Here is a 16,196-nt window from a genome sequence, read left to right on the forward strand (position 1 = left end):
TGAGCTGAAAGACAAAGGAAAATCAGTAGAACATATTCATTCACATAGACTATTTCCAGAAAATGACGAATAAAAGAAAAACAAACTTTATTTTCTGGAACAGACATTTCAAACAGGAGACAGGTCTAGACTGCAGGCAGGCCAGTCAAACACACGTGTCTATGGACAAGTCCTGCTAACTGAGGTGGTGCTGATGTGTGGCATGATAATTTTGCTCATTCATATCTGTATGTTGTTTTAATGCAATTAATTACTTGCAGTAAATTCAGTCTCAGGAGGCTTCCCTGATGCAGCTTGGACTGGCAATGATTTTTTCAAAGCCCTGAGGCCAGATCATAGTAACTTGGCTGTTTACACCTGGATTTTTATGGGTCATCTCTTAATTATTGATTATTATATAACATCTGTTAATGTACGTCTAGTGTCTCTTAACTATTGATTATTATATAACATCTGTTAATTCTACTGTTTTCCTTTCACTTAAATTAATAACTTATAACCCTCGCTGGACAAGGATCTGCAGCGAACATGATGGATTGTCCTAATTTTTTTTTCTTACATCAAAGTTCTTTCTACTTCATATTTGTGTTTTTGGCCTTATCTCATACCGCATGAATGGATGCAATCATGCACGGATAATTGTTCTGTAGTTGTTTCTCTTTATCCTTGTTTTCTTGTTTGTTTACAAAATGACCAAACTCGGGGTTAAGTGTTTGAACTCCCTCTTCAAACACTCTAGTTTAGTTTCATGTTTGTTTCGAAATCTGAGGCATAATGGATGTCCTAATCTGTTTTGGCCGACATGGTGGTTGCCTGTCCCCCTTCTAGTCCTTGGTTTTTATGTGATGTGTCCCCCTCCTTAGTCTAAAGACCCCAGCAGCTGGCAGAAATAAAGATAATGAGTTTTTCAGCATTGCAGCACAGCTTTGAGCCACTTTGAATTATAGAGATGTAGAGCAGTGGAACATGGCTGCTATGTGTCCACCCCAGGGAAGGTGTACCAGGAAGTTCTCTCAGGCATCATTCAGTTTGGGACAGAAGATGAAAAAAGGATTAGATAGTGATGTCATAAATTCACCTACTCTCCAGGCAGAGTGGTGTGTCTTACAGAGTTTCCAGAGGAAGGAATGGATTTGACTGGGGCAGCTGGGGGTGAAAATCCTTCGCCGTAGGATCAGGGAGCGATACCTAATAATTTTCAGCCTCTGAAGTAATGCTGAAGTATTGTAATGTGAAAAGCCACATGAAGTCAGCACTACCAAACATCTGTATAATAAAAGCAGAGAATGTGCCTTTGCTGCTGTGCCAGGAACCATTTCTTAGCTTTGATTATAAAACAAAGAAAATACCACTGACTGATATTGCGACTAATGAACAGCAGATTTTCCCCTGGAGCTATTAACACTACATATGACTTTGGCATACATGACTTTAGAGTCAACAGAAGGATGAGGCCCCCTGACTCTAGACCCCAGTCACAGTCTCCTATCTCTCTATATTTAAATCACAGATGCATTTTTTAAAAATAAAATCCAAACCAAACTTGGCTCTGACGTTCGTCCACCGATGCGTGTGTGTGTTTGTCCGTGGCTGATGTGAATCCCAGATATTTTCCATTATCCAGTGAGATATAACATCGTTACAGACAAGGCAGTGACTTGGCAAACTTCCCAAAGTGAGAGATTACTCCCCTCTGGGTCACAAGACCTCATCACACACAGGTCAGAACAAGGAGCTGCAGCCACTTATGTGGACCATGTGCTCTTATCACGAAGCCAGTCGTGATGCATCGCAGAGACGGTGAACTTCAAAATGTGCCATTTACATTTCAGCGGTACAGTTAACTGCAGGAGGTCACGTCGATGCACTCCATGAAAGTCATCACTCTTAGAAGCAGATGAGCTGCTGCAGGAGTGCCACTGCCTCGGCAATGTGATTATCATCTGGGCCGTTTTTAAGAACTTGGGAACTGTGTATGGTTTCTTTTGCGAAATGCCACTGGAAAAGGTCAGCGCATGAAATAAACAGTGTGAAGTCTGACTTCTTTAAACATTATAAGAGGATGGTGACATTTAAGGCTCTCCTAAATGTCAAACCTCTGCTGAACAGGTGCATGGTCAATGTGGCGTTTAAAGGCAGGATATTGTGACATCCTCAGAGGAATGCTGAGTGAAGTTCTCAGTTTGATTAGTCAATCGTGAGTACAACCCGAAAGTATGACGTGTCTCTTATTACAGGGTAAAATAGGACTTGATTGCTGCCGGAGAAAAGAGTGTTTTCATTTGTTTACATATGAGTCATTCTACCACACATTCTCCCACATACCATCCGTCACTTCAACCGTCCGTCTCTCCCTCCCCCTCCCTAACCCTCTCTCTCTGTCTCTCTCTCCCTACCTTTTATCCATCTTCCTTTGTTTTTTAATGTTTCACCGGATGTCATTAGGAGTGACCACCCCGAAGATGAGACATTGAAAATCCAGTGTGTGTGTGTCTGTGTTAAAGCACCTGAAATGGGAACCACATGTGTGTGTATCAGAGCCCGGGCTAATGAAGTCTAGTCCATTATTTATTTCCCGTGGCCCTGTCACTTGGCCGGTCGTTGCACCTGCACACACACACACACCATCTGTGTATAATGTCCATTCACATTTATACTGCAGAAGGCCAAAGTCCCTGGAGTGGTCATTAGACGGTAGAATGAGAACCTAAGTGAGGGAGAGAGACCAGTGCTTTTGGCGTCGATTATGAACAAGTTCTGGGTCGAGCAGTAGAGTGGGCGGTTAAGGAGGTCACCATAGATCAGAGCCGTAATGGCTAGAACATGCAGTAGCATTTTGTCCACTTTTTCTCAGCCCCTATATGGCTTGCCTTCATTTCTGTCTGCCATGTTCATACAGGCTGAAACTCATACAGGCTGAACTAGAGGTGCTGGGATAAGTATTGGTACATGGGTAAATCTGATCTCCAATTAATATACAACGAACAGGAAAGCAGTGATATAAAGGTGACACGGCTCTGTGGGAAATTAGTTGATGTTGATTGTTAACCCACTTAAATAATCTACACAAGGTTGATGAGACACAAGGCTTTTAGTTTAAATTTTCACAATTATCTTTATCTATAATGTCTTGTTGTTTTTTGTTTTTTTTTTTGTATTAATGACTGTCTCTCAGTTGGAAGTCTTCTGTCATTATATCCACACCACTTAGCTTTCTGGCCCCGTGTTCTTGCCCTAATCCCCTCTGCTGGCTCCCACTAATCTCTACCAATAGCGAAACAATGTGGCAGACGGAGAAAAAGAAAAGAGAAGGGGGGGGGGGGGGGGGGGGTGAGTTCCTAAAAGACAAACATGCAGTGCAAATGTGGCTTCCATTTTAACAGGACCTCTTAATATCTCCCAGTGGTATAAGAGCTAAGCTGAAACTTCCCTTAAGCACAGCCTCGTACCTACATTTATATTCATACTTGCAGTTTGACTATAATAAATACACAAGCAATTAAACTTTCCCAGAATATATTAAACCACTTCCATCCTTCCTCTTGTGAGTGTGTGTATCTGTGTGAGTGTGTGTGTGTTTAGCTATGTGTATGTGTTGCCTGTGGTTTTCTATGTTTTCATACTCTGGATAAAGAACTTCTGGATAAATCTTTGCATTTATAACAGCCTGCTTTATCCATCAGAATGAACTGATTATTTATTCTCAAAATATATATGTGTCTGTTTTGCAGGGAACTGAATGGAAATAACCTCACACGCGTCACTAAGAGTGATTTCGCCGGACTCAAATACCTGCGGGTTCTGTAAGTATTCGTCTCCTTGCCTCCTCGTTGATGTATGATGATGAGATGTGTCCATCAGTGTCAGTGTTTATCTGCTGCTGTTCACCAGTTCACCATGAGCTAGTACTCAGGCTCTGTTGTACTCACAGTAGCATTAACCCAGTGAAGTGGTGCTGCTTCTGTTCAGATTGAAACTCGGCAGTACATTAAGCTGCTGCTGAGTGACCATGACTAGTAATATAATGGACTACTCTCACAATGTTCAGTCTGTAGAAGCAGCACTTATTGTCCTGCACACACTCAGACTCTCATAGCTCCCGTAGATCAACATGTAATGTATGCACAAGCTCAGGTCCTGAGTAGGTTTTCACCACAGTTAACACACTGGAGAGAAGTCACTGCCTCCCTCTGTGTAGAATTTCAGCAGCACCTGTGACTTCAGGTATTAAAGTGCTTGTACAAGTGTCCATAGTGAACATATGTACACGCACACGTGCATGCTAGTGGGGCAATAGGTGTTAAAAGCCCCGCTGGAGAGGAAGCTCTACTGCCTTTAAATGTAACACGAGCTCCACATAATTCTTACTTCCCGGCCAAGTGCGTCTGTGTTCAAGTCTCATTGTTGCTCACCCTACCCCCGTTCTCTACTTCTAAGCCCTCTCGTCTTCTTAGACCACATGTAGGTTAAATGCCCCTGTGTCGCCACCTTGTCAACAGCAAGTAAGAAGGAAACAACTCCTAGCGGGGTTACTTAGAACAAAACTTCCTTGATTGTGAAAAGCTGCTCCGTGCAGATTTATAACTCAGTCACTTTTTAATGTACTTGATATTTAAAGGGGGGCATTTTTGCAGTTTAATGGACTGTAAAGGAGGCAATATTAATCAGTAGATGCTATTGTGTGATTCTGTTGTCATTATGGGCCAGGCTTTTTCATTCTTTAAGGATTTTGGGGGCTTTGTGTGGTATAACACAATGTGTAGTAATGAAATGCAGTAGCAGCCTTTGTTAAATTGCACTGATATACTCAAGTACAACCTTTCAACCTAAAGGGCTGAGTTCATTTTGGGAGCATGCTGGTTTCTACCTGGGCTTGACGGTCATGCACATTCAGCTGCTGTTTCTACTCTGAAAAGACCGAAGGAGTCTGAAATAATACAGAAATCCCAATTGCTTTCTGTCAGATTGAACAGTTTCCTAAGTTAAAGTTTTGTTTGTAGATCACACACCATTTACTTCTGTTATCTCCGACATGTATATATCTACTGTATACATGTGCATGGCATGTGTGTGTAAAACAATAGAAAGTGTGTCAGTACCTGTGGGCCAACAGACATAAGACAAGCAACAGCTTGACCTCTGATCCCTCTGACCCCGGGGTCACCCCTAGAAGGAGCCAAACAGGAAGAGAGGTTTATCTTTACAGTCAGCTGCCATCTACCCCATCAGTCTAAAATCAACACAGCTGATTTACCACCACTCGTCTGGCAGCCTCGCTGATCTAAATCACATCTACGTGTATGTCGGGGGAGGGGAGGGGCACGCAATGCTGAATACCCCTTGACTTATCTAGAAAAAGATTTTTTTTTAAATGCAACAGTAGTTTTTTTATATATTTCCATTTAAATGCATGAGTGAGAGGTCTGTGGAGAATTACACGTTTCTCGCTGTGTGGATGGAGTGTGAACAGTGATTAGCATTTATATTCGATGGGGAGGAAGCCCAGACTGCTGAGTTGCAGTGCAGTGTGGCCTCGGCGGAGACATGAGAGGTTACCTTCAACACAGAACAGTTGTACAACGTAATGAAGGAAAGCTCTTGTTGCCTCTGAAGCCACTAGATGCTGTTTTTTCATTCCCAAACTTGTGTTATTGTAGCACTTCCAAAAACTTTTTTTTTTTGTCCGTTAGTGTTGGCAACGAAGTTGGAGACAGAAGAGATTGTGTGTGTGTGTGTGTGTGTCTGTCTGTGTCTATGTCTGTGTCTGTGTCTGTGTCTGTGTGCGCCTATGTTATCCCTGCACACACTTAGACACACTACCTTACTATCCTTTGACGGTGCCAATTGCATGCCAACTCCTTTCGCTTCGCTAATGTTTTCTGACCCCCTGCCTACCTTTCATCTTGTCCCCACCCATACGCTACTCGCCGTGGACCACACTAGAGCTCCAGCCCACACTTTCTGAACTCCCCTGGAAACTTTCCTGGCTGCTAATCCTGATTAATTTGCCAAGATTCCACAGTGTGCCCTCAATCCACACCACTGTCCACTGTGTGCATCAGTATGTCAGTTATTCTGATGGTTTTGTATGTTGACCATAATAATGTAAATGTGTACTCTTGAACACCCGAAAATATATTTTCCAACACAAACTGTTTTACACAAAACAAACTGAGACCTGATGTGATTGTGTGTTTGTTACAAAGTAAAGTTTTTTGGCTGCATCTTGAGCAGCTGTCGCCTGAATCCAATAGATACAAACACGAGAAATCCCATGGGTGTAGAGCATTAAACTGAGATACTAAACTCTGAGATACTAAACATATGGTACATGGTACTGTAGCACTGAGCTACATCTTTGGCCTATATGGCCTATACTGCTCTTTTCTAACCACAAATGCAACCCCAACTACTTGTCCCAAAGAAATAGGAAATTAACTTAGCAGTTAGTATTGGGATTAGCATCGTTTTAGATGTCAGTCCTGTGGCCTGTTACAAGAGATTGGGGGAGATTGTTTTAAATGTATTATTTTAGTCTTTGTTATTTTAGAAAATTCCTGCATACTCCACTTTGTAAGCCATCCTTCAGATTAAAACCAAAGACCTTGCTGAATTGTATTTTTCTAAGGCTCTGTTTCTGTCCTCTCTCTGCAGGCAGCTGATGGAAAATCAGATTACAGTGATAGAACGTGGGGCATTCGATGACATGAAGGAGCTGGAGAGACTGTGAGTACCACCCAGAGTGACCTGAATTTTGATTTCCTGAATAAACGTTAAATAAACTGAGCCCTTTTTCTTTGCCTGACCTCTGCTCAATGTACAATGAGGAGGAACCGTAAAAGTACCGGGAACAGTAAATGGTATATATAATGTGACGCACTTTGTGATTCTACTGTGGTTAAAATGGTGTGTAGACAGTTTAGCCTCAGTCGTCTCTATTAGCTTTGCCTGGAATGCCCACACTGGGATGTGTGGTCTGAAGAGACCTCCGCGCCGCAGACCCGGGCTCATCTGGACACCACCAGGACTCTTCAGCAGCTTGTAAACTGGCTGGAAAAACACACAGACAAACAGAGTTCACCACACCTCGACAGTAAACCACACCCTGACCAGTTCATTAGCAAATCAATAGTGCTGCCCTTCTGGAACCATGAACAGCTGATGATTTACTGGCTACAAAATGTCAACCACACGTAGTGATCAAATTCAAAAGACTTTCCATTAATCTGAAACCAAAGTTAACAATTTAACAAACTCATGTTCGTGTATTTCCTTCCATACTGTATTCAACTGCACCCAAACCTTGGGAAGACATGTCCATTTGCCAGACCAATGTGGAGACTCGTTTCTCAGATGTTAAAAGCCACTAACCCACCAGCAGGTACACTTTAGTGCTAACGGAACAGCGGCAGACTGTTAATACACATTAGGCCCTAAATCTCCACCACAGCTGGCCAGGCACTCTCCTCAGAGTGTACTGAGAGTGGCACAGGTCCCAACATCTGTCTGAATGTGTCTGACGGCGCAGCAGTGGCCTGCCGTACAGATTTGTTGCCTCTCTTTCTTTCTCTGTGCCACAGCCGCTGCTTTCACTCCCATGTGCCTCCAATGGGCCATTCAGATGGGATAGAGCTGTGGTTTCCAACAGATTAGCAACAGTCTGTTCCTCATTGACTTAATTGTTGTATTTGCATAAAGCCTGCCAGTCCTGGACGTTAGTTGTTTGACACGGTGTCAATTGCCAGCCACCATTTCTGTCAGCAGTTCCCTGGGCCGGAATGGAATCATCCATTCTTTTAATTTTATTTTGGAAACATCGTGGTTTGATAGTTGGTCCCAGATAAAAATCTGTTCTCGTTCAGATAACTGAAATATGTACATCGCTCGATTTAAATAGGGAAGGTTGCTACTCCGTTTTGCTGGGAAAGTCAGGAAAGCTGTGGATTCTGCCGGGCACAGCACTGTGACCTCACTGTGCAGAGTAATTTACAGCGCTGTCTCTCTTTCTCTCGCACGCTTTAATTCGCCTGAACCTTCAGATGGATATTTATGTGACATTCGGGGCACACTGAAACACAATAGCCTGTGGCTAAGCCGATTCTAAGGCAACTAGCAGAAATTATTCACAGCCTACACACTCGGAGGCACACATGCAAATGTACACACACACACACACACACATACAAACTGCACCCTTGATCATATGTTTTCCCTGCCGCAGGCGGCTGAACCGTAATCAACTGCAGCAGCTTCCTGAGTTGCTGTTTCAGAAGAACCCGGCTCTGTCTCGACTGTAAGTCCAGTTTTTTATTATTATTATTTGCTGTGCACACACTCTCTTCTCCTTCCTCTCTGCCTCTGTCCACATCGTCTTTCTTTGTCACTTCTTTATTATCCAGACCATATTATGTACTTCTCCAGTACAAAACATGTTTCCAATAAGTGTGATTAATGTTGGCTTTGGTTTGATTCAACTGAGGGACAAATTAGCTTTTATTACACTTCACAGGACCTCATTTACATTTGGACTTATTAGGTTACTAAGTGTGTGAGGTACACTGCACTGTCAGTGTGTGGGACCAAAATAAACTAGATGAGTGGAACTCTTGAGTTTTTTTGCACATTGTTGGGTCTCTGCGCCAGGTCGTTTGTGGTTTTTCTGCATTAGGCATTCTGCGGGAAAATACGCTGTTGACAGGGAGTTGGTGTAACATTGGGATTTAAAACTAAAGGACACGTTAGATTTTAAATCTTTTTTTCCAACTCAAAGGATGTCTATGCTACTTAATGAGGTCTTTTTATGTCGATGGAAAAGCCCCAGAGCTCACTCTGCCAGTGAACTCAAATACCTCCAACTTATGAATGAAATGTGTCATCATAGTTTTCATTTGGTTTCGCCTTACGGTCCCTTACTGTCGCACTCCCACACACACACACACGCACCCCACTGGTGAGACAATCTCATTCTAATGGTAATCTTCTATTCCTATTTGGATCGAGACTCCAGCTTTTTTTTTCTTTCTTGAGAATAATCAGTGCTGATCATTCCAGCTCCCATTATTTCAGTTCAGATTACCTGAAGCATCTGGGAATAATGAAACCGTGGGACATGGAAAAATCATTTTCCCTCTTTTCTATCCACATGTTAGTGCTACTAACCCACGATCCCTGGCCTCGCCGCTGCATCTGTTTATCTTGTGTTTGATGTCAAACACCATCTTGAAACTATCTGTCACTTCCTCGCAACTATCTGTCCACGTCACCTTTTATTATTGCCAAAATCAACCTGTGGGCCCAAAGAGCGAAGCCTCACCCTCAGGGGCAGCACTGTCGTATGTGAGGCTCAATAACACTGAGCAGCACTGAGTTGTCTGTCTCTCTGGTGGAGACACAGAGCAGACCGAGGACTTCCAGACCAGTGGATGGCCTTGAACAAGTGTGATTAGTCCATCTGGAGCAGCAGACCCTGCCAACTGTGCTCACGTAGCCGCCATGTTTCATCCAATATAACTTCATGCTCATTATTCTAAAGCAAGCACTGGCTCTCCTTCTATGTTGTGGACTAGGAGACTTTGTTTAAAATTATCTAATTGACTCAGTGGGCGTATTAAGTGTTTGTTTTTTTTATCCTTGGCTCCATAAAAAAGAACCATTATAGACCTTGGATTTTGATAGGTGTGTAAGTGCCATATGTTTCTGTAAAGAGGCAAACGCAACTGAGAGCCATGAGTTTTTTCATTTTAATAACGCATTGCCTTGCAGTTACTTTCTCATGAAAGACTTGTCTTGCGTACAAAGCAGATCAGGAATGAAAAAAGCTTCCTCCTAACTAATCAGCAGAGATCAGGAATGACAAAAAAAAAGCTTCCTCCTAACTAATCAGCAGTGGGTCTGGGCCACACAAAGTTCTGGTCCTGTTCTGCTCCCACGGCATCTTAAAGGGTTGGTTCTCAAAGGTTTTCTAAGGATGAAAGAACGTCATAGGGCTAAGTTAAGGTTTCGTGTGTCTGGGGGGGTCTTTGCACTTGCTCAGAGTCTTGAGTGTGGTTTGTTGGTTTCTGTCTTGATGATCCAAATAAGATAAGTTCCTGTGAAAGCCCTCACTGCCCTCAGGTGGAGCATGAACCAATATACTCTCCCTTCTCATTGGAGCAGGATTAACCTCCTCCTTTCTCTGTTCGTGGTCGAACAGTCTTTGTCTTTTTTTTCTCATCTTGGAGTTAGTTTAAGGCAAAGCTTGTATAGCAAAGTGGCTATTTGTCTTAGGCGTCCTGCTGAGAGGCCAAACAAAAAGGGGGACGTGGGGTAGAGAGGGAGGGAGGACGGGTAGATGAGACTGTTGCTCTCATTAAACTGTAAAGGAAAGCTAGCACAGTTAATAAAAGGCATCAGCTAAATGAGCGGTGAGCACTGTTGTTCAGTTGGAGAGTTTTTAAACACTCCTCTCCCGCGCTGTCATTAGGCTAACAGGGTAATAGGTTTTCACTACAAAGGGACACAATAAAATGTTTTTTTTTTTCTGGAATGTCGTGTTGTCGTTATTTTTCTGGGGACTACTTACAAAACAGACAGGTTCAATATAAAGTTAAATCATCTCGTCTTATCTGCTACAACACTGCTTTAACTTTATTCATGCTGCTGCTCCCCGTGCCTGAGAGATAGTGGAGACAATGATGCATGAGTGCGGAGGAGAGATAATTGGAATTGATTAGAGATGATTAGAGATTGTTAGAGTCAGTTAAAGCTGCCTGTGATGGATGACGCTGACGAGAGGGTATGGGAACAGAGGCGCAGAGGTGAGAGGAGCGACACAGAACATCAGTGAACAATAACAGTGAAAATAGAGTTGCATTTATCACCGCTAACGACCTGTTGCCCTCAGCCCACTACCTCTGACTTCTCCTCATCTCATTTCCACTGCACTTCAGATCTGTAATCAACTCATCCCCGTCTGTAATTAGTGTCTTCTCGCAGCGGGGGAGCGGGAGGAAGGAAGGAAGGAAGGACAGCAGGGATGATGGAAAAATGGGAATAGGTGAGCGGAGTTGGAGGAGTGCAGCACAGTTAGCCTGATAGCTGGCCCCGGGGAGTAGCATCTGGTTTGAGCTCAGGGTGGGGGGTTGGAGGTGGAGGGGTATTTTGTGGTTTTTGATTACCGTGTAGCGTGACGCTGCCACAAACAAAATACTGCCAACAACACGGAGTTGGACGAAGGAATGTTTCTTTTATTTAGGGCTAATGTGCTTCGTTTTCACGGTGGGGTGAGGGAACACAGAGTCGGGGTGTTTACTTGTGTTTCTCTGCAGGAGGTGAAAGGGTGTGAGGGCGGAGGTAGGGTGTGGTGGTACCTGCTTTAGGAACAAGCTAATCCTCTCACTGCCTACTGCTGTTCTGCAGTCCTTGATCAGGGTGACACCCTCAGATAGTCTCACCCCTGTTTCTATAAAAAAAAATTCTGGGAATTTTTTTTTGTGACCCAGCCTTTCAACCTTCAGTTGTGTTGCCCTTAGAAGTGACTCTCTGAACTAAGGGAGGTTGGATGGTCTTATTTCCAGTGTGAAGTCGATCAATGGTTGGTTCATCTGCCTCTCCATTGAACACCTTTCCCTCACATTTGTCTGTAGTTTGGTTGTGTGGAAAGGTTTTTTTTCCAGTAAAGTTAATTAAAGGTCCTTTTCTTTTTGGTGTTTTTTATTTCGTTATTATTCCATTACATAAGCAGCAGCTAATTGTCGCCGACCGAGAGTATACACTCACAGCTTCTGGCTGGACAACTCAAACACACACAGGCAAAATGTAAATAACAAAAGTCATTACACTAACACACGCAGAAAACACTGAAATTACATCTGTGTGTGTAAATGCGAGGGATTACGTTCTTCCACTGACATCCTGATGTCGTGTGGAGCCGTTGTGTGTTTGTGTTGCCAAGATGCTGCCTGCTGTTTGTTGGTTGTTTGATTCTTTGGTAACGCTAGCTTCGTGCAGGACAATTGTTTGGTACAAGAAGATCTAAAATAAACGATACACGCTGTCATTAAAACGTATAAATAATGTCTCCGTGGCAGTGACCCCATTGTGTTTTGACTTTATTGCTGTTCAGTATACACTGTGTCCTTTTTGTTTTGATTTTCTTGTGTACGACGTTTGATTCGTGGATACTGTGTGTCGGTATAGCTGTACTTGTCGGGACATTTTTTTAATACTATAGTAGTGGGGACATTCTGCATTGTTAGAGTCAGAAGATTGGAGTCGGGGTAAAGATTAAGATCAGACATATATTGGCAATAGTTTAGATTGGGGGGGAATATATTATATCTATGTGAATGACTAAAAAAGACAAAAAACAGTGTGTGTTTCTGGCAGCCTGTTAGTTGTCCAGGCTGGTCCTGTCATTTCATTCCTTTGTTTCTGCTGATGAATGACCTGCTTCAACGTGCTAGGTCTCTCTCTCTCTCTCTCTCTCTGTCTCTTTCTCCCTCTCTCTCTCTCTCTCTCTCTGAGGACCATTTGGGGCCCCACTTGGCAGCAGTCCCCATGGCAACCTTTCTTCATCAGTAGGTTTCCATGCCATGGATGGCAATCCTCCCAATTTTTTGACTTTGGTTTGTTTGACACTATGTAAACACTGACAGCAAAGAGTTCATTGAGTAAAGTTAACTAATGTCAACAGCAGAGAGATACCTGTTTGCTGCTTCACTTCCGACAAGTGGTAACTGTAACTGCCCTCACAAATAGTTTTGGTTTAATGTGTCTAGATTTGGACGTGCACTGTGAAGCTCTGAGGTTTGTGGTGATTTACAAAAAATGCAGCAGCAACATCTTTTCACAAAGCGCTGATGCTCACACATAACCAAGAAAACTGGTTGCAGTAGCTTCTTTGCGCTACCAGGTGGCTGCAGCATTTTTCAAATGTTACATTCAACTTCATTGGCCACCCAACAGTCAGAATTATTATGGATGCTTAAGACCAAATGTATTCAGGACCAAATTTCATTACAAGAAACTGTGTAAATGTTTCTTTACAACATTTGCCAAATATGTAAAATACCTGACCTGGCCTCCAACCAAAATACACCAGTCGGACCTAAACTCTTTGCCCCTGCCCCTCTTCCTGCTGCCCCTGTCTTTGTCAGCTGGTAAAAGTGGCTTTTATGGCTTGTCGCTGTTTTCTTTACGAGTCGGGCTGTGTGAGAGAGAAATGCAGACCGAACCATGTGAGGAGAGCGGAAGCCAAAAGGGGGTAATTTAAAAACCACTCCGCCATCTGAAATATTCACAACCACAGCACAATGGTCGAGATCGAGAGAGAGAAAGAGAGAGAGAGAGTTAGTGAGATAGAAAACAAATTGAAGAAAATAGGTGGTTAAAGGATGGGAGCAAAAAGAAGGAAAAACGCCAGTGTTTATATATACTTGCAATTTGATGTCCTTCATAAATAAATAAAAAAGATGTAGTGAGGCCTGTGATAAAACAACATTTCAGTGCCCACAGATTAGCGTGTGTGTGTGTGTGCATCCTTTTGTGTCTGGATCTCACTGTTCTACTTACCTACTCAGTCCGATGCCCCACATAATAATAAAATTGGATCGTTGCTAATAAATAGCCGTTCATTTGCTTGCGTAGAGCTGTCTTCATAGATTACTCTTAACAAAAAAATGGATTATTTTAGGCTTGTAGCTATTAATCTGTTGGATTTATAGTTGCACCTTTTTTAAACTTTATTTTGTAGATTTTATGGACAGTATAGATTTGGGTATTTTGGAGGTTCTTTGTATTATTGGTTTGGCTAACATTGACAGTTGCTTATTGTTATTTTTGCAAAATCTTTTTATGTTTATTTTTACTTTTGCTTAATGTTGTTTTCTATTTCCTTAGCAGCCTACGGCTTTCTTTGGACTGATTTATAAACACACTGCTCAGTAGAGATTTCTTTTTATTTCTAGGTTTCTCTGAAGTTTTTCTTTTTGCTGTTTTGACTTATTTAATTGAATATTTTCTATCCCTTGAAGCTGTGTTTGCAATTTTCTTTAGTCATTTTGAGATATTTTTCCAGTGTTGCTCTAACATGGTAGTCTGGCTGGACTTTTCACTCAAGTGTTGCCAAAGCCAATAAGCTAGTATTTATAATAAATTCAAAGACTTTGGACTCAGTTTACTTATAATTTTTTTTACATTATTTTTGTTTTATTCATTTTCTTTCAAATCTCTGTCTATTTATAATGAAATGGTTATGGTGATTTAAAAGTGAGTCCCCACCACCCATAGAAACCAGTGTGTATGTGTGCGCCTGTTTGTGTGCATGTCCGTCTTCACGTCAGGGACTGTCCTGTCATTATGAATTGATACGGCATGAATAAGACATCACAGTGCGGTCTAGATCCATCGTGAGTGTATGCACACAGGGATTTCACTGGCAGAGCTCTCCTCGGCCTCCCCCTCTGCCTCCTACAGCCTCCCCCTTCTGCTTCTCCTCCTCCGTTTGCTCTGTTCTGTGCTGGTGCCAACAGTTGACTTTTGCCTGGTCCAGATTGAAAGTGACACACACAGGAGAATAGGCTGGCCCTACAGTAGGTCCTCACACATGCTGAAACACACACATCTACACTCACTCCCTGGAATCTCACAGCAGTGGCCTGAGGAATGCTGCAGTCCCGGCCAGGAATAACCAAGGCTAGTTGGGCTGCCGTGCTTGAGTGTGTGTGACCACATGCTCTGCAGACATGTGTGTCCGTAATGTCTCCGTACAGTTACGCAGCATGAAGTATGAAGTTAGGCATCACAAAGAGGAAGGCAGCTCATTCATCACACACACAGTGGAGTGTAATTTCCCTGTGAAAGGTGTTTCCTTCACTCAGCTGGTCTGTCCGTAACAGGTTTTGTCTTTTAAGATCTGGGCCTTGGATTGGAGCAGTCTGCTCAGGAACATTATTTGGAAGTGTCAGGTGTGGGAAAACTGCAGTACCTGTGTGTAATCTCCAGATGAGGAGCAGGTATCCTCCTTCGAAGGAAGGAAGCTACAACTATACAGTACACACACTTGTTGCACACACACACATTGAAAACGACTGCACTAAGGCCTTTCTGTGGCTTTGCGCTATGCCTCTGAGATTTAAAAAGAACAAACAAACTGCAGGGCAAATGATGCCTAAACACAAACACATAATCACACGCATGCTGCGGCGTAAAAGCTGCCTCGGCGTTTTGCTGAATAACCGCTGTTACAAACCGTGCTCTGCAGGTTTAGGGCTGGGGCTCAGCTGCAGTTTTTGCACAGGTGAAGGACACAGAGGATGCAGTAGTTAGGAAAGAACTGGTTAATATTTTTGGACAGGGTCTTGTCAATTGGCTTTGGAAAAGTGTAGTGTAATGGATGGAAAGAGATTTTTGGATTTTTAGCTGTGTGTCTATGTGTAATTACGGGCTTTAGAGGCCTCGCTGCATCCTCTGGAAGGAGAGACTCGGGTTGATCTCCTTCCTCTTCCCCCCGGCTGTATTTGTGTAAGCATGTGTAGGAGTTGTGCAAGAGTGGTCGTGTGTGTGTGTGTGTGTCTGTGTATGTGCACACTCTGTTCCCTGTCTCCTCTCTGTCTGTGGTGAGCAGGTCCATTTCATGGCCTTTGTACTCAGCACACCTCCAGGCCTTTTGTTTTGACACTCCACAGGCTGCAGAGCTGCTGCCACACTGCAGAAGAAGAAGTGCAGTCTTTCTCTAGAAGTAAATCTCATTTTCTTTTCTTTTTTCAACCCACTTTCAACCCCCCATGCAATATATTTTTCTTCTTTGGAATGAGTGATAAAATATTCAATATTTTAACTAATGTTAGCATTAACTTTAACCTCTTTACCTGCATAAGGTAATTCCATGCGCTGATTTCTGTGTAAACATAATCAGCGACCAGTGGAGGAGAAAAGAGTTTAAACACTCATTTATTATAGTTTTGTATAGTTTTGAATGTTAACCTTAAACAAACGTTTTTTTTTTATCCTTCTGCTCGTTCAGTGCAGCTCTGTTTTTTCAGTAAACAAAAGAAAGCTTCCTTTTCTAAGCTTCATGGATGCTGCATATTTCAGTAAAAAGTCATTAGGCTGCTCAAGGTCGGTGAAATGAAAAAAAAAAAAAAAACCTCAGTAAATTCTTGTACAAATGTCTTTCTGTTTCCAATATTGGCTTTTTCTTTCCACAATACCTTCCT

The 16,196-nt window shown here is 42.7% G+C and overlaps 1 protein-coding gene across 1 annotated transcript in view; it reads left to right on the top strand.

Moving 5' to 3' along the window:
* Positions 1-16,196, top strand: part of slit1a (slit homolog 1a (Drosophila)) — a 103,711-nt gene that overhangs the window by 7,176 nt on the left and 80,339 nt on the right. The window contains exons 2-4 of the mRNA XM_017037432.2: positions 3,732-3,803; positions 6,655-6,726; positions 8,222-8,293. Coding sequence (XP_016892921.1) covers positions 3,732-3,803; positions 6,655-6,726; positions 8,222-8,293 — 216 coding nt within the window. The remainder of the gene's footprint in view (positions 1-3,731; positions 3,804-6,654; positions 6,727-8,221; positions 8,294-16,196) is intronic.

This window comes from Cynoglossus semilaevis, chromosome 12, assembly GCF_000523025.1.
Source record: "Cynoglossus semilaevis isolate Cse_v1.0 chromosome 12, Cse_v1.0, whole genome shotgun sequence".
Lineage (NCBI taxonomy): Eukaryota > Metazoa > Chordata > Actinopteri > Pleuronectiformes > Cynoglossidae > Cynoglossus > Cynoglossus semilaevis.